The sequence below is a fragment of the Schistocerca cancellata genome, chromosome 9, assembly GCF_023864275.1.
Source record: "Schistocerca cancellata isolate TAMUIC-IGC-003103 chromosome 9, iqSchCanc2.1, whole genome shotgun sequence".
Classification (NCBI taxonomy): Eukaryota; Metazoa; Arthropoda; class Insecta; order Orthoptera; family Acrididae; genus Schistocerca; species Schistocerca cancellata.
The window spans coordinates 317,861,403-317,881,441 of NC_064634.1; the positions used below are offsets into that span (position 1 = coordinate 317,861,403).

A 20,039-nucleotide genomic window follows, 5' to 3' on the forward strand; every position below is an offset into this window, starting at 1 on the left:
AGGGGATGAAAGATTCCATGAAAATTTGTATTTGGCTTCTCTGTTAGAAAAAAAGTCTTTCAGTCTTTTTGCAAATTCAGTCCTTAAGAGGGTGAAACTCGTTATATTAAAAAAATTTTAAACGTAAATCTATGAAAACTGGTATTTCACTTCTCGGTTAGATAAAAAGAAATACGTCTTACAGGATGTAGGTTTTTATGGAAATATCTCCACAGCAACGCAAAAGTCATGGTTAATAAGAAAAACCGCGAGCTCCAGCTTCCAGAACCACTTTTGGTCAGAAGTGCATTCGTAAAAGGCCATGCTCTCTATGGCTTTAATTAGCGTGGAAAGTTTAGAAGGTGTTGCAATTTGAGAGCAACATAAAGATTCGATTAAGGAAAAGCAGAAAAATACTGTGCAAACCACACAGTCCATGCGAGCGAAGCAGCTGGCATAAGATATTTTACGGTACACGGTGAAAACTTGCGGAGATCTTTGTCAACGTAAGAAAATATTTGACAGTGAAATTCATTTCGGATTATTCAGTGGTAGTAGGTATTGTAACCAACAGCGTTGGGGATTTAGTGTGTTGAGGATATTGTTTTTGATCGGCTTAATATCGAACGAGTTCCAGTGAAATAGCCAATGGTTCTGTGTGAGTTATGTTCTCATACGGAAGAGGTTATCCCATTAATTGGTGCAATGTGAAGAATAGCACTGAGCAAGGTACAGTCTCAGTCGCTGATTATTGGTGTTGATTTGCAATGAGCAGTGAATACGATGGTTAATTTTGCGGATCAGCTTTACAATTCCAAACTTTATTCTTCGTACATCTATATTTAAATTGGACGATGGTGGGACATAAGCTGGTATAATTTTTTTATTGAAAATAAAACTCCTCTAGCTGTATTTAAGATTTCATATTTATTTGGCTACTAGTTTCGACGTTCCGTCAACGTCATCTTCAGGCCCGTACACTTTGATGATATCAGTTGTGTGTGGCTGAGTACTAGAAGTTCGCGGTGAGACCAACACGTGCTCCACATGGATGGCGGGCAGTAAATCTTAAATGCAGCTGGAGGAGTTTCATTTTCAATAAAAGAAAACTTTACAGGCTGCCGAGATCCGAAATTCTGAGTTTTAGTAACGTTATTGCCAGAGAAATTGTTAATTAGAATCACGACTGGCGATATCGTACCCTTGGAAATCTTGTGACGAGTGATCCATATTTACTTGGTGTTAATTAAAGGGAAACTTTCTGAGTAGTGCCAACGCCTGAAAAAGAGGGAAACTTTGCGCAATTTGTGAAAGTTAAGGCCTAAATAAGTGATAACAAAACAAGCATTTTGTTCCAGAGCAGCTTTCTTTGTAATTTGCGTTACAGGATTAATAGGCACTCGTTTACAACTGACGCGTCGTGGATCGTATTTGAAGAAAGCAAATAAAAAGACGAGCTTCATGGTCGTATGTAAACTGAAAAAGTAGTGAGCGTATAATCCTTTCAACCCTACCCTTGAAGCTGAGAATGTTTTATTACAAAGTAAGGTATTATTAATTGAAGTCAAAATCATTAAAAAATAGAATTCGCTGTTATGTGCAGAATAGGCAAGTTATATTTAATTTAAAAGTTTAAAATTGCCTCATAAGAAAAGATTCTAATAGGGATAGAAGGGGGGAAACCAATTTCTTCATTATTAAAAAAATTAAATTTATGTTTAGCCGAATTTACAGGTTCTGATTATATCTAACCAGAGATAGTAGTCAGTGGTAATATCTGTGGTTGACATAATTATTTACTGAATTATTTAATATTTGTTTGAGATAGGAATCACCCAGATAAACCGACAGATAATATGAGAGCAAAGATTGCTATTTTCCAGATAGATATTTGATTTGATACTGTTAAGAAGTAGTCACCATCGCTGACTTTATCGCGAGAACAATCTTCGCTCGCATTAATCGCTGAGTTATGAACAAAAGAGGAGTCGCTATTTTTGCATTTTGAGTTTACATCAGTTACTTGGGCTATTACATAATTTTGTGGGTGATAATTTTATCCCATTTCTTAATCATAAAGAAGACAGTAATTTTGTAGTCTATTGGAAGGATAAATAAAGTGCTTATGTGAAACGATCAAATTCAGTTATGTTCTTTACAAGATACTATAATTCGCTTAATCTAGGGTTGCCATATCCAGCTGGCAGCTCGTCGGGACACTGTGAGATGGAAATGTAGACATGAAGTAAAAAGTTTATTTGATATAATTACTTTTTATTTAGAACACAATCACATGATGGAACTTGTTGCTGCAGAAGTAGTTGTACACCATATTTTTCGGAAGATTTCACCTTTTTCAGCATGTCTATTTTCCCTTTTACATACAAGCTCCACGCAAGTTAGCTTGCAATTAACCTGACACCGTGACACTAATTCCTCAGTTCCTGGAAACAGTCATCAGTCCACTGGGCCGATATCAGCGAAAATACTCTTTTCGCAGTGCCGTTGTGTGCGGGAATAGAAAACAAATACTTGCATAATTTACGTTTTGTGCTAACAGATGGTGTTACTTCAACACTTGAGCCAAGCTCATAACAGTATTTTGCAAAATGTGGTCTTGTCGAGACAAGAAGGTCCATAATGGTCACGGTCCTGATATATTGAGACGGATGGCAACCCTAGCTTAATGATTTCCTGTGACTATGGAATATTATATAAAGAGCAAAAATTACTCAAAAAATCAGAGTCTAATTACAGAGGATAAAGTAAATAAAGAATTCTACTGATTAGCATTCACAGATATCTAAATATTAATAAAATTTATACCGCCATCTTTTATGAAACGAAGTGCACTTCCTTATGCACACCTTTGGGGTAAGGTGTTATCATCATAATACTAAAAGTAATAGCATTAAATGCTTACTACAATTGTTTAGACGGTGTCTAGTTTAAATAAGGACACGTGTAACCCAGTTTTGTGCAGTAATCCGAGTTGGTACTACTACATCCACATTGCTATAACCCAATTACGTGTGAGCGAGCCCAGAGAAACCCATGACCTAAGAATCTCATTTGAAATTTTATGACACAGCCAGATACGCTAATAGGTCATCCATACGCATGGTCAGAGAATCTGTGACAATAAGTAGGGATGGTAAGGGCTCAGTTTGCAAGGTTGTGCCGTCTGCTAGTACTTTACCAGTTCTTTGAAGTAGAGTCACTTAACTGCTATCACCCATGTGCTGTAATACGAAATATATAAAATACCACGCTACAGAAAATGTTGTCCGTGGGTTTCCAGGACGTACAAAGTGAATGCTGAAAGTTGAAATATATGTGCGGGAAGAGTTTTAGTAATTTGGATCATTGTGTAGTAGGTACTGTGTAGTAGGTACTGAACTATAGCGCACAGGTGAATTACATCTTGCCGACAGAAATATCATGTTAAGTGAAGTAATATTTTATACTGTCTACATAAGCAAAAAAATGTATTTTTGTAATCCAACAAATTTCGTAAGCTGTGGCATAGTTATAAGTTTGTCCAGATGCTAAATTAGTAGCAGTTGAGTGGGGCCTGATGTACCTTCGATCAGCGACGACACACCTGGATCCTGCCAGCCACGCCGCTGACAATCTGATGGGCAGGACAGGACAAAAAACTACGAGCTACGAACTCTGAGTATAACATTTATTTATTTAATGTTGATTGTGCTTTCTTCGTGCGGTTAGATCGTGTGAAGATCACATACTTGTCATTTCAGTGAATCGCAACTGTTGTTGGTTTAACCAGATATTTACACATTTGTATCTCCTGGAGGACCTTCCAACACAGCGTGTGTTGCATTGATAATAAGGCTCAATAGAGGATGAACGATTAAAGGCTCTTATCGGATGCATTTTAGCAGGACAGAAAAAATTAGAAAAAGGGCACAAGGAGGCAAACAGGGAGCGAGAATCCTCATGTACTGAACAAAGCCGAAAATATGAAGTTAACAAGAAGATGTTGGATGTAAAGAAGTCATTAGGTGAGCTGAGGACACTTCCTGTAAAGATTGAAATGTTTAAAGAATCACAGGAAATCCCTATTAGTCTTTTTTTGTAAAAGATGTTAACGATATAGCAGTGAATAATCAAGAAATTCAGAGCCAGGTGAAGTTTAAGTAAAACTATAGAATCTAGAATTGATAAAACCAAAAGGTGGGTAACTGAGAAGATTAAATGAAGCGATTTTCTTAGCAGATTAATGTAATAAAAATTGTGGCCATGATGTCTGTAACGGAAGAAGCATGCTGTGCTCATAATAGTAGTGGAGGGAGCTCCATAGGTCCACGAATAATAATGATGCACAGATATGTCAGTCCGATTCTAGTATATGGGATTTGATAGAAGAACTGAAGCTAGGAATAAAGAATAGTGGGTTACACTTTCCCCGTTTCATATCAAAGGCATCAGTGCATCCAGTTATGTTTCTGAAATCGTTTGAAGGTGATCTACCAAATCTGTGGCACAATAATCATAATTACTTACTTTCAGGATTTCTAATGCAACAGTTCAACAGTTGACACTTTCGTTGGCCCACATAAATTTGCCTGTGCTGTTGTTTGGACAGGTTATCAAATTTTTATTTAGTTAAATAAGGGGCAGTCACTCACACATAGTGAAGCAGAACTGATTAGTTGGAGGATAAAGTTTGAAAACAAGGTAGAGATATTAGAACAGGATGGACCAAAGTTAGAGGAAAGCTATGAAAGTAATGAATGGGCGAATTTGGTGAAGGAGAAGTGTAGAAAAACAAGTGCGTCAAAGTTAAATATCAAAAAGGGAAACCCATTAGTAGTAGTAGTAGTGTTACGGAACTGAGAATTATGTAGGGACCAACCAAGTGTCATCGAAGGATATGGTTGCAAGTTAAAAATCTATCCTCATATTTCTTTTTTAAGCCTCTGTATCATATAGCGCGAGGCTGTGCGTAACGAAATAAATTGGATAATTAATTGGGGCATTTTCGGACGATCAGATAGTTCCTACTGTAATCCCATTATGACAGTAAAAAAGTTCAATGGCGATATTGGGCCGGGTCTTGATGCCCGAACTTAAATCAAAATTATTGAAATACACTCCTGGAAATTGAAATAAGAACACCGTGAATTCATTGTCCCAGGAAGAGGAAACTTTATTGACACATTCCTGGGGTCAGATACATCACATGATCACACTGACAGAACCACAGGCACACAGACACAGGCAACAGAGCATGCACAATGTCGGTATTAGTGTATATCCACCTTTCGCAGCAATGCAGGCTACTATTCTCCCATGGAGACGATCGTAGAGATGCTGGATGTAGTCCTGTGGAACGGCTTGCCATGCCATTTCCACTTGGCGCCTCAGTCCAGCGTTCGTGCTGGACGTGCAGACCGCGTGAGACGACGCTTCATCCAGTCCCAAACATGCTCAATGGGGGACAGATCCGGAGATCTTGCTGGCCAGGGTAGTTGACTTACACCTTCTAGAGCACGTTGGGTGGCACGGCATACATGCGGACGTGCATTGTCCTGTTGGAACAGCAAGTTCCCTTGCCGGTCTAGGAATGGTAGAACGATGGGTTCGATGACGGTTTGGATGTACCGTGCACTATTCAGTGTCCCCTCGACGATCACCAGTGATGTACGGCCAGTGTAGGAGATCGCTCCCCACACCATGATGCCGCGTGTTGGCCCTGTGTGCCTCGGTCGTATGCAGTCCTGATTGTGGCGCTCACCTGCACGGCGCCAAACACGCATACGACCATCATTGGCACCAAGGCAGAAGCGACTCTCATCGCTGAAGACGACACGTCTCCATTCGTCCCTCCATTCACGCCTGTCGCGACACCACTGGAGGCGGGCTGCACGATGTTGGGGCGTGAGCGGAAGACGGCCTAACGGTGTGCGGGACCGTAGCCCAGCTTCATGGAGACGGTTGCGAATGGTCCTCGCCGATACCCCAGGAGCAACAGTGTCCCTAATTTGCTGGGAAGTGGCGGTGCGGTCCCCTACGGCACTGCGTAGGATCCTACGGTCTTGGCGTGCATCCGTGCGTCGCTGCGGTCCGGTCCCAGGTCGACGGGCACGTGCACCTTCCGCCGACCACTGGCGACAACATCGATGTACTGTGGAGACCTCACGCCCCACGTGTTGAGCAATTCGGCGGTACGTCCACCCGGCCTCCCGCATGCCCACTATACGCCCTCGCTCAAAGTCCGTCAACTGCACATACGGTTCACGTCCACGCTGTCGCGGCATGCTACCAGTGTTAAAGACTGCGATGGTGCTCCGTATGCCACGGCAAACTGGCTGACACTGACGGCGGCGGTGCACAAATGCTGCGCAGCTAGCGCCATTCGACGGCCAACACCGCGGTTCCTGGTGTGTCCGCTGTGCCGTGCGTGTGATCATTGCTTGTACAGCCCTCTCGCAGTGTCCGGAGCAAGTATGGTGGGTCTGACACACCGGTGTCAATGTGTTCTTTTTTCCATTTCCAGGAGTGTAGAAAGAGATCGACACTTGCCCATGGAAGAAATTTTATAAGATTCCATGACGTTAAATATTTAAGCACGGTCTGACTGCGGTATATTGGTAGGTCCCTCTTGCCGCAGATGCTAGAAGGCATACTACATTTCTATCCGGGGAGAGGTGCTATCAGTTCAGAGTCCTAACCTTTTGACTGAATGTAACAGTGGCAGAGTTTATTTGTGCCCTCGATTTAGCATTATGTAAGGAGTTATAAGAGAAGGGATTTATCTATGTGTCTGTCATTATGATTGTGACCAAAAACTGCGAATAAAACATTTCGCTTTTGGAAGTAGTGTTACAGAGATGGAGAAAGAAAGGAGTTGAGATTAAGTTTCCGAAAGCTTACTTTGGGTGCAAAAAGATAAATTTTTTGGTGCATCGAGTAAGTCAACACTGTAGTAAACCTAATTTGAAAAAAACTGAAAACATAAATTATTGTCCCCAACCTAGAAATAAGAAGCAATTAAAAATCGTTTCTGCGACTAATTGCATTTTATGGGAAGTGTGTGCCGAATCAAATAATGAATTGTGTTAACCTCCATGCTTTATTGAAAAATAACGTGCCCTAGTCTTGGAATGAAATGTATAAACGGGGGTAGGAATTCATAAAACAGGTTCCAAGGAATCCATAGATTTTAGGACATCCGGATATGTATACAGTTTTGTTTGGCTGTAGTTGCTTCAGGCTATGGTACTGTATGCGAAGTATTTCAAAAATATGAAATTCAGGGAGGAAATAAAATTACAACCTTAGCCCTTGTTAGTAGTACGATGACTCTTCTAAGAAAAACTATTCAACTACAGCGAAAGAAACTCTGGCTGTAGTGTGGGCGGTTAAGAAATTTAAGCTTTGAAATTCCTGATGACTAGGAAGATATTGCACTGCCAACTGATAAGGTGGTTACTTTTTCTACAAGAACATAATTTACAAATATGCTACAGCAAAATAAAAGAAAAAAATACGAGATGCTTAACCTCATTTACCATTAGGAATGAAAGGTGATCTAAACTGCATCAAACTGGAGAAATAATTCACTGTGTATAAAGTCAGTAGACAATAACATGAAAAGGAGTTAAAATATAGATGAAAAATATTGAACATGAGCAACAGAGGTATCAACGGCTCACAACGTAGTGAGGTAGTTTATGTTAATGTACTGAACCGAATAAGTGAAATTCAAATTGCATATGTCACGAAGGAGTATTATTTAATAGAAATTGTATAGTAGAACCTCGATGGCTGATATGTATTCCGATGGTGTACCTAAACAGATTTGTATGATATATACATGATATGCATGGCCATTTTGACATAAAAATGGTTGGCGCATTTTCAAAATTGTTATTTTGGAAAGGGATTATACAAGATCGTCCAAAACTATGCCAACAAATCAAACACCTGAGCAAGGGTATGAAGGTTCAACCAATTCCTATGATACCTGCACACACATATGGAATTTCTCAGCTATCAATATTTTGGGGCCCTTACCATGTGGATCAGGTCGGGTGTTATATACTGTCGCAGTTTTACAAGTGTGGTCCTACTTTGGGAAATTATTTCCTGTCAAAACCTCTAAAAGTAAAACCATAACCAGAATACTGAAGAATGAATATTTTCCAAAGCTAGAGAAATGTAAGCGGTTCCTGTCCGATAATGATGCTCAATTTGCATCAAATGTTTTTAAAGAATTTTTAAGAGAAAAGGTGATACAGCCGGTAACCGCTAAATTTCATCCTCAGGCCAGGTGGCCACGAGTGTGTTGTGGGAATCTGATCGCTTGTGTAGCACCTATTATTGTAATAGGCATACTAAATGGCCAATATTCCTGGATGAATGAGAGTGGAGACTTAATTTTTTTACCTATTGATAGTACAGAGCTTGCTCATAGGAAAGTTATACTAAAAACAATAAAAGGAGACGGGCTGTTAGATAAAATACACTGTCCCCCTCAGAATGCAGAATGGGAAAATGAAATACATAGTTTGGTGAACAGAAATTTAAAGAGAAAGTTATCTAGATTAAATGAAAAATAGTTCAATGCTCGTTTCAAGGGGGGGGGGGGGGGGGCTCAAGTGTTGGTCCGAGGCCACTTAAAAACCAAGCATCGGGCATATGCATATCAGCGGTCCGTTATTTACGCGAATTACATGACCTGTGCGTAGTCATCTAATGCCACATACCTCTACAAACCTAACGGCAAACTTTCGGATCCCTGATACGCAGAATCAGTGATGTATTTCGATCTAAAAACACACAAACAAGCTATTAATCAGGTGGTCATAATGCTTTCGCTCATCAGTGTATGTATTCGCTTTGGTTAGGAATAAAATTGAATGTAACAGTGATTCAGTGGACAGGGCTATAGAAGAGGACAAGTGATTGTAAATATTGTTCAATGATAAATGTAAGAATAGTTATTAGTAGGAGAAAAAACCTACTGCGAAGGTTGAACAGGATATTAAGGATATAAACGGAAATGTACCAAATGTTTTTTATTCGTCTTTGATCACAATATCAATTCTTTAGACGATGACCGGTTTCAGTCCGTAATGACCATCCTCAGATCTTTTTTACACCATGTCCTAGGTGATAAGGCCATAATGGCATCGTAAAAACATATAAATATAATCAGCACAGCATCGTCACGTAGATCTAAAATAAGGTGTAGAATAGGCAACATCGTCCACACAGTCATTGCAGTAATTGGATCACTGTTTGTATGTCGCAGTTGGGGAAATGTACCAATTTTCGTGAGGCAAATAGGTATTCTCCAAATAAGGTTGGAGCTGTCGATATGCTAGAGCATAGAGGGAAATAAGACATACCCCAGAGAAGTTACTAAGTAAGAATGAGTGTAGAGCTAGAAGGTTTTCGTACGAGGAAGTGATGGTACACTTTACAAGTTGTTATTGGAGGAGGCGAAGAAGACTTCATGGCAAACGTAAGTTTGAAGTGGAAGAAAAACGGTCTAGAGCCTTTTGAAAGAATTGAGTTGATTGGTAGTTTGGTATGGGTGTCTACAAGATGGGTAGAGATTTGTACCAAAGCCACGAGACACTGGGAAGGTTACAATTGTTCCTATGTATCCTGGTATAAAATTGTTGACTACTTTGTATTTCTTGATAGCATAGAACTATGAATTTTCAGTGTGTTTTGATCAAAAGGCAAATTTTTCATATTAAATATTGGTTATTAGGTGGTGAACTCGCATAAGACAGGCGCTACTATGAGGACGCAAAACAAGTTTGCTTTAAATACACGCTGTAACAGTAGTGAGCGTTGGTTACCTTTCAGATTGGATGTGGTGAGTTTATGTATCAAGAATGCCTTCAAGGCGACAAAAACGCTGTTTGTTGTCAACACATCACTGAGTTCGAACGATGTCATGTAATGGGGCTATGAGAAACTGTATGTTCCTTCTGCTATACTGCGGGAATACTTGGCAGGAATGTAGCCGATGTACACGACTGCTGACAGCAGTCATCACAGGAATGTATGGCTGCACGAAGACAGGGCTCGGGATGGCCACGTGGCACTACCGAAAGGGAAGACCGTGTTTAGTGTATGGTTCTGGAGCATCCTACTGCATCCGCAGCGGCAATTTGAGCAGCAGCTGACGCCACAGTACAGAAGAAAATCTTACAAACTGGTTACTTGAAGGACAGCCCCAAGCCAGACGCCTTGTCGTATGCATTCCACTGACTCTAAAACACCACCATTTGCGACTTCAGTGGTGTCAAGCAGAAGCTTATTGGATGGTAGGATGGAGGTCTGTTGTGTTTTCTGATGATAGCTGGCTGTGCCTTGATGCCGGAGATGGCTGTGTGTTGGTTATAAGGAGGCCAGATGAGTGCCTGCAACTAAACTGACTGCTGCCTCGACGCACTGGATCTACATCTGGATTTACTATCTGGGGTGAACAGGAGCACTCTCATGGCTAACCCACGATGATTGAAAATCTCCAGTCTAGTGATTTGACCTGTTGCGCTGCCTCTCATGTAAAGCATTCCAGTCGTTCCTGAACAGCATTCCAGAGGAGTTTTCCAACAGGAAAACGCTCGCCTACTTACTGCTGTTGTAATCCAACATGCTGTACAGGGTGTCAACATGTTGCTTTGTCCTGCTAGATCACCAGCTATCCCCAGTCGAGCACATCTGGGTCATCACTGGATGACAACTCCAGCGTCATCCACAACCAGCATTAACCGTCCGTGTATTGACCGACCAAGTGCAACAAGCATGGAACTTCAGCCTACAAACTGACATCCAGCACCTGCACAAGAACACAAAGCAGACATGTCTGCATGCTTGCAGTCAACTTCCTGGAAGTTACACTGGTTATTAATGTACCAACATTTCACATTTGCAATGGCTTATCTCGCACTTACATTAAACTGTGATGTTGCAGTGTTAATCATTTAAATAAGTTACCTAGATAAATGTATTCCAGAAAATTCATTACTCTACATCAATTATTTTTTGGTGTTGCAATTTCTTTTCAATTCATAAATCATCTAAATTTTATGAAGTGAGGTGCATTTTCTTATGCATGTCTTTAGGGTAACGTTATTATCACAGCAGTAAAAGTCATAGTTCTAAAAGCTTGTCACATCTGTTTGGACAGTGTCTGGTTTGTATACAGGCAGGTGTAACCAAGCGTTGTGTAATTATCCAAGTGAGGTATTATCACATCCAGACTGCTACACTCTGTTCACCATATGTATTTAAACAACCACAAACGTGATGTCTGGTCAGAACCCACGGCCCACATACTCTCGCATTGTTATGCTCTTGGAAGTGGGTCCTACTTATGTATTCGATATCTTATCACTTAGTTACATTAAAAGAAACTTTAGGAAACTATCGCATTCACAGCCATCAACGCTTTTCTTAATCATGCTTTAGCTATGAAGTTTTTATTTAAAAATCGTGTGCAGTGACAGTCTCTGTATTGTTGTGCTCTGTGAAACGCGTATGTGGAACACGGATAAAAAGTGCCGAGAAATGGGAGTTTCTTAACGTTTTGCATACATTTACAGACAAAACCGGCTTTGAAGTTTCTCGAGGGACGTTATTTGATAGAGTTGAGATACAAACGTACAATGGATATATAGTGGAATCAGTGGCGCAGTAGGTTCATAATTAGTGCAGTTCATGGATCGCTAGTTCAAGTCTCGCCTAAGTCCTTTTTTTTCGTTCGCTTTGTAATATCTACATTTCGTAATTGTAAACTCATCATCATTTTTTTAAGAATCATGCGCTGCTAAAGCTGTTGTCCCACTATCGCTCAGTCTATGTGCGTGTATCACAGCACAAAACGTATCCTCATGATCGTACTTGACTACTGGACACAGCTTAGCTTCCTCTGCACATGAAACGAAATCCAATAAGCTTCAAGCAAATGCGCAAGAATACATGGTGTAACGTTTACAATAGGTTTATTCTTATTATGAACAGAGTGTTACAAAAAGGTACGGCCAAACTTACAGGAAACATTCCTCACACACAAATAAAGAAAAGATGTTATGTGGACATGTGTCCGTAAACGCTTAATTTCCATGTTAGAGCTCATTTTGCTTTCGTCAGTATGTACTGTACTTCCTCGATTCACAGTCAGTTGGCCCAATTGAAGGAAGGTAATGTTGACTTCGGTGCTTGTGTTGACATGCGACTCATTGCTCTACAGTACTAGCATCAAGCACATCAGTACGTAGCGTCAACAGGTTAGTGTTCATCACGAACGTGGTTTTGCAGTCAGTGCAATGTTTACAAATGCGGAGTTGGCAGATTCCCATTTGATGTACGGATTAGCACGGGGCAATAGCCGTGGCGCGGTACGTTTGTATCGAGACAGATTTTCAGAACGAAGGTGTCCCGACAGGAAGACGTTCGCAGCAATTGATCGGCGTCTTAGGGAGTACGGAACATTCCAGCCTATGACTCGCGACTGGGGAAGACCTAGAACGACGAGGACACCTGCAATGGACGAGGCAATTCTTCGTGCAGTTGACGATAACCCTAATGTCAGCGTCAGAGAAGATGCTGCTGTACAAGGTAACTTTGACCACGTCACTGTATGGAGAGTGCTACGGCAGAACCAGTTGTTTCCGTACCATGTACAGCGTGTGCAGGCACTATCAGCAGCTGATTGGCCACCTTCTGCGAATGGTTCATCCAACAATATGTCAATTCTCATTTCAGTGCAAATGTTCTCTTTACGGATGAGGCCTCATTCCAACGTGATCAAATTGTAAATTTTTACAATCAACATGTGTGGCCTGACGAGAATCCTCACGCAATTGTGCAATCACGTCATCAACACAGATTTTCTGTGAACGTATGGGCAGGCATTGTTTGTGATGTCTTGATTGGGCCCCATTTTCTTCCACCTACGCTCAATGGAGCACGTTATCATGATTTCATATGGGATACTCTATCTGTGCTGCTAGAACATGTGCCTTTACAAGTACGACACAACATGTGTTTCATGCACGATGGAGCTCCTGCACATTTCAGTCGAAGTGTTCATACGCTTCTCAACAACAGATTCGGTGACCGATGGATTGGTAGAGGCGGACCGATTCCATGGCCTCCACGCTCTCCTGACCTCAACCCTGTTGACTTTCATTTATGGGGGCATTTGAAAGCTCTTGTCTACGCAACCCCGGTATCAAATGTAGAGACTCTTTATGCTCGTATTGTGGACGGCTGTGATACAATACACCATTCTCCAGGGCTGCATCAGCGCATCAGGGATTCCATGCGACGGAGGGTGGATGCATGTATCCTCCCTAACGGAGGACATTATGAACATTTCCTGTAACAAAGTGTTTGAAGTCACTCTGGTACGTTCTGTTGCTGTGTGTTTTCATTCCATGATTAATGTGATTTGAAGAGAAGTAATAAAATGAGCTCTAACATGGAAAGTAAGCGTTTCCGGACACATGTCCACATAACATATTTTCTTTCTTTGTGTGTGAGGAATGTTTCCTGAAAGTTTGGCCGTACCTTTTTGTAACACCCTGTATAACTAAAATGTGTGAGTTACCCTGAAAGAATCCAGAACCTGAGAATCTTACTTGAATATGTTAAAACACAGATATTTTTAATAGTTCATTCACTTGTGTGGTTAAATAACCTGTGTTATTATGTGGGAATAGTAATGAGACAGCTTAAAGGGCCATGCCATCTAGTTTATTGTTTTAAGTGAAGTCACTTAACTGCTATCACAGATGAGCTGTAATACACTCAACATATGAAACAGCATGCTACACACTTTCTGATAGGCAAAGCAAGTGAGATCATCAATACACTGCAGCCCTGGAGAAGAGGTATGTAAGTATTGTACTCCTGCTATTCTAGCAGACTACAGCTAATTACTATTACTATTATTATTATTATTCAAGATATTGCTGTTCCAGATGTAACTCATAACTGACAAGCCAAGGGGAAATAAAAAGTGCTTCAAAATGCCAGGTCATAACATTGATGGTGGTAAAAGTGTTTATAGTACTGAATGAAAGGTATTAGAGTGATACCTACCGTTATTATCTTTCTTCAATATAAATTAATGGATTATTTTTGTATGTTTCCTAATTTTTATAAGAAACTATAAAACATGGAGAATTGTTGAGTTTCTTTTGGTTTAATTTAGTCATTTTGTGAGTTGATGTTTAGTGAATTTTATCAGTGCCAGTGATTTAATATTATTTGAGTAAAATCAAACAATGGAAAATCCAGGATGGAATAACGACAATACTATAAAAAGGATAGTTGCCATTCACCATACAGCGGATAACAGTAATTCACAATTACTTATAAATTCCTTATACTAAGTGTTTCTAGGTTATACTGCAACTTAACTAATGGTTAAACAGGGCACTTACTTCTGAAGCCGAGATAAGAATTTCTTTTAATGGCTAATTTTTATCATATGATATCTAAATAAATCTAAAAATCCTAAATATAAGTAAATTATGGATTTTCAGTGAAAATTTGTTGCACTGGGTAATATGAAGATACTCGCAAAAACACCAAAATTAGTTGTTGGTATGGAGTGGTTCGCATTGATATTCATGTTTCTTTTGTATGAATTTTCATTTATTTTATTACAAAATAGTTACAATTGTAATGTTTCAATCGTTACCAGTTCTATGCCAAGAAAATGGTCGTATTATTTTGAAGTAGCAAGCTTAGCCAGAAGGCTGGTTAAACTGTAAACAGTCGCAAGAATGCTGCCTGCAATACATTCCAAATTATTACGAGTCCGCAGGTATTTGGTACACAATCTTGTTTAATGCGTGCATTATTGCCATACGAAATTCAAAATTTTGACGTTCTGTCATTCTCTGCATTTCAGGTACAAAAGACAGCAAGAAGCTTTTGTTAGCGTCGACATCTGCCGTTGGTTCCTGGTAATATGCCTCAACTTCGTCTGTGCTTTCTGTATAGCTAATAGCTCTACGTTTTTTAGTTGGAACCTCCTGTAGCGAGTACCCCTGCAGTTGAGTTGCTTCTTGTGACTGGTTGCTGAACCCTTCTGTGAAGTCCTCACTTAATTCTTCAGTAACATATTCTTCAGATGGTTCATGCTGGTACTTCACCAACGATTTTGTTGATCTTCTCGATGGCTGGAAAAAAGTCATCAACTCAAAATATGGATTTCTCTTTAGTCTGTTAGAAGGTATTGAACAAAGGCCATCCGCTTCTCTTCTTTTCTCCCGCGTGTAATAATCTCTGATAGACTTCCACTTCCTCTGTACTTCTTCAACTGAAACAAACATGAAAACAACAGTATTAGAGTTGTAAAGGCCTGCTTTTGCTCAACACGAATAGACGATATAAAACACTCGTTCATAACGAGACAGCTTATCGACTGCTGCCGCTAACATGATAATGTGAAAGTAACATCGACTTTATGCCTCGGTCACTATTTATTTAAATACACTACATGTTTCCATAGTAAGGCCACCATTAAGCGTCAGCTGCACTTCCTTCTGATCAAATTTTGTGCAGTAACTGTGGCATGCTGCGCTGATTGTGAGATAAAAATGTCATGTCTCGTTTCGACAGTTGTGAAAAATGTATTGTTTTTTACAACATTGAAAGGTTTTTTTTGCATACATATACAGAGAGAAAATTATGTAATCTTAAGAAGATTTCTTCAAATGTTTTATAGATAAAAAACACATACGGTTAATAAAGAAATTACTAGCAGTTCTGAAGTAATGCCGGATGAGATCTAAAAAGCAATTTGAGGTGTGAAGAAGAGACCAGGGATTATGATATTTCTATAGAGATGTTTAAAGGTGGAGAGAAAATTATACAAAAGGTTCGTGCAAAATTTTTCTACAAATTCCCAAAAAATGGAATACTGGTGTCGTTATTACTCTTCGCAAGAGAAGTAACAAACAACACATAAACATCTATATAAAGCTATCAGCCTCCTCACTGTGACGTACAAATATTCGTTAACATCATCACCGACCACAGGGAAAACATTAAGAGTTTTAAACAGTAAAAGCAACATGTCAGCATTATGAGTAGATATAGAATGGGTCATTTGGAAGGATAATATGTTTATAATTGTGCATTAACGTGCAATTTGTTGCCAAGCATTTCATATCTGATCATAGTGCATATGACGTTGAAACCAATCATTAGTAATTAAAAATACACTCCTGGAAATTGAAATAAGAACACTGTGAATTCATTGTCCCAGGAAGGGGAAACTTTATTGACACATTCCTGGGGTCAGATACATCACATGATCACACTGACAGAACCACAGGCACATAGACACAGGCAACAGAGCATGCACAATGTCGGCACTAGTACAGTGTATATCCACCTTTCGCAGCAATGCAGGCTGCTATTCTCCCATGGAGACGATCGTAGAGATGCTGGATGTAGTCCTGTGGAACGGCTTGCCATGCCATTTCCACCTGGCGCCTCAGTTGGACCAGCGTTCGTGCTGGACGTGCAGACCGCGTGAGACGACGCTTCATCCAGTCCCAAACATGCTCAATGGGGGACAGATCCGGAGATCTTGCTGGCCAGGGTAGTTGACTTACACCTTCTAGAGCACGTTGGGTGGCACGGGATACATGCGGACGTGCATTGTCCTGTTGGAACAGCAAGTTCCCTTGCCGGTCTAGGAATGGTAGAACGATGGGTTCGATGACGGTTTGGATGTACCGTGCACTATTCAGTGTCCCCTCGACGATCACCAGTGATGTACGGCCAGTGTAGGAGATCGCTCCCCACACCATGATGCCGCGTGTTGGCCCTGTGTGCCTCGGTCGTATGCAGTCCTGATTGTGGCGCTCACCTGCACGGCGCCAAACACGCATACGACCATCATTGGCACCAAGGCAGAAGCGACTCTCATCGCTGAAGACGACACGTCTCCATTCGTCCCTCCATTCACGCCTGTCGCGACACCACTGGAGGCGGGCTGCACGATGTTGGGGCGTGAGCGGAAGACGGCCTAACGGTGTGCGGGACCGTAGCCCAGCTTCATGGAGACGGTTGCGAATGGTCCTCGCCGATACCCCAGGAGCAACAGTGTCCCTAATTTGCTGGGAAGTGGCGGTGCGGTCCCCTACGGCACTGCGTAGGATCCTACGGTCTTGGCGTGCATCCGTGCGTCGCTGCGGTCCGGTCCCAGGTCGACGGGCACGTGCACCTTCCGCCGACCACTGGCGACAACATCGATGTACTGTGGAGACCTCACGCCCCACGTGTTGAGCAATTCGGCGGTACGTCCACCCGGCCTCCCGCATGCCCACTATACGCCCTCGCTCAAAGTCCGTCAACTGCACATACGGTTCACGTCCACGCTGTCGCGGCATGCTACCAGTGTTAAAGACTGCGATGGTGCTCCGTATGCCACGGCAAACTGGCTGACACTGACGGCGGCGGTGCACAAATGCTGCGCAGCTAGCGCCATTCGACGGCCAACACCGCGGTTCCTGGTGTGTCCGCTGTGCCGTGCGTGTGATCATTGCTTGTACAGCCCTCTCGCAGTGTCCGGAGCAAGTATGGTGGGTCTGACACACCGGTGTCAATGTGTTCTTTTTTCCATTTCCAGGAGTGTAGAAAGAGATCGACACTTGCCCATGGAAGAAATTTTATAAGATTCCATGACGTTAAATATTTAAGCACGGTCTGACTGCGGTATATTGGTAGGTCCCTCTTGCCGCAGATGCTAGAAGGCATACTACATTTCTATCCGGGGAGAGGTGCTATCAGTTCAGAGTCCTAACCTTTTGACTGAATGTAACAGTGGCAGAGTTTATTTGTGCCCTCGATTTAGCATTATGTAAGGAGTTATAAGAGAAGGGATTTATCTATGTGTCTGTCATTATGATTGTGACCAAAAACTGCGAATAAAACATTTCGCTTTTGGAAGTAGTGTTACAGAGATGGAGAAAGAAAGGAGTTGAGATTAAGTTTCCGAAAGCTTACTTTGGGTGCAAAAAGATAAATTTTTTGGTGCATCGAGTAAGTCAACACTGTAGTAAACCTAATTTGAAAAAAACTGAAAACATAAATTATTGTCCCCAACCTAGAAATAAGAAGCAATTAAAAATCGTTTCTGCGACTAATTGCATTTTATGGGAAGTGTGTGCCGAATCAAATAATGAATTGTGTTAACCTCCATGCTTTATTGAAAAATAACGTGCCCTAGTCTTGGAATGAAATGTATAAACGGGGGTAGGAATTCATAAAACAGGTTCCAAGGAATCCATAGATTTTAGGACATCCGGATATGTATACAGTTTTGTTTGGCTGTAGTTGCTTCAGGCTATGGTACTGTATGCGAAGTATTTCAAAAATATGAAATTCAGGGAGGAAATAAAATTACAACCTTAGCCCTTGTTAGTAGTACGATGACTCTTCTAAGAAAAACTATTCAACTACAGCGAAAGAAACTCTGGCTGTAGTGTGGGCGGTTAAGAAATTTAAGCTTTGAAGTTCCTGATGACTAGGAAGATATTGCACTGCCAACTGATAAGGTGGTTAGTTTTTCTACAAGAACATAATTTACAAATATGCTACAGCAAAATAAAAGAAAAAAAATACGAGATGCTTAACCTCATTTACCATTAGGAATGAAAGGTGATCTAAACTGCATCAAACTGGAGAAATAATTCACTGTGTATAAAGTCAGTAGACAATAACATGAAAAGGAGTTAAAATATAGATGAAAAATATTGAACATGAGCAACAGAGGTATCAACGGCTCACAACGTAGTGAGGTAGTTTATGTTAATGTACTGAACCGAATAAGTGAAATTCAAATTGCATATGTCACGAAGGAGTATTATTTAATAGAAATTGTATAGTAGAACCTCGATGGCTGATATGTATTCCGATGGTGTACCTAAACAGATTTGTATGATATATACATGATATGCATGGCCATTTTGACATAAAAATGGTTGGCGCATTTTCAAAATTGTTATTTTGGAAAGGGATTATACAAGATCGTCCAAAACTATGCCAACAAATCAAACACCTGAGCAAGGGTATGAAGGTTCAACCAATTCCTATGATACCTGCACACACATATGGAATTTCTCAGCTATCAATATTTTGGGGCCCTTACCATGTGGATCAGGTCGGGTGTTATATACTGTCGCAGTTTTACAAGTGTGGTCCTACTTTGGGAAATTATTTCCTGTCAAAACCTCTAAAAGTAAAACCATAACCAGAATACTGAAGAATGAATATTTTCCAAAGCTAGAGAAATGTAAGCGGTTCCTGTCCGATAATGATGCTCAATTTGCATCAAATGTTTTTAAAGAATTTTTAAGAGAAAAGGTGATACAGCCGGTAACCGCTAAATTTCATCCTCAGGCCAGGTGGCCACGAGTGTGTTGTGGGAATCTGATCGCTTGTGTAGCACCTATTATTGTAATAGGCATACTAAATGGCCAATATTCCTGGATGAATGAGAGTGGAGACTTAATTTTTTTACCTATTGATAGTACAGAGCTTGCTCATAGGAAAGTTATACTAAAAACAATAAAAGGAGACGGGCTGTTAGATAAAATACACTGTCCCCCTCAGAATGCAGAATGGGAAAATGAAATACATAGTTTGGTGAACAGAAATTTAAAGAGAAAGTTATCTAGATTAAATGAAAAATAGTTCAATGCTCGTTTCAAGGGGGGGGGGGGGGGCTCAAGTGTTGGTCCGAGGCCACTTAAAAACCAAGCATCGGGCATATGCATATCAGCGGTCCGTTATTTACGCGAATTACATGACCTGTGCGTAGACATCTAATGCCACATACCTCTACAAACCTAACGGCAAACTTTCGGATCCCTGATACGCAGAATCAGTGATGTATTTCGATCTAAAAACACACAAACAAGCTATTAATCAGGTGGTCATAATGCTTTCGCTCATCAGTGTATGTATTCGCTTTGGTTAGGAATAAAATTGAATGTAACAGTGATTCAGTGGACAGGGCTATAGAAGAGGACAAGTGATTG

At 40.8% G+C, this 20,039-nt stretch overlaps 1 protein-coding gene across 1 annotated transcript in view; it reads right to left on the reverse strand.

The window, feature by feature from the left end:
- Nucleotides 1-14,615: 14,615 nt before the first annotated feature.
- The window catches only part of LOC126100274 (uncharacterized), a 45,136-nt gene continuing 39,712 nt past the window's right edge, over nt 14,616-20,039 (reverse strand). Inside the window, exon 2 of the mRNA XM_049910870.1 lies at nt 14,616-15,304. Within this exon, the coding sequence (XP_049766827.1) occupies nt 14,793-15,304 (512 nt within the window). The 3' untranslated portion in view covers nt 14,616-14,792. The remainder of the gene's footprint in view (nt 15,305-20,039) is intronic.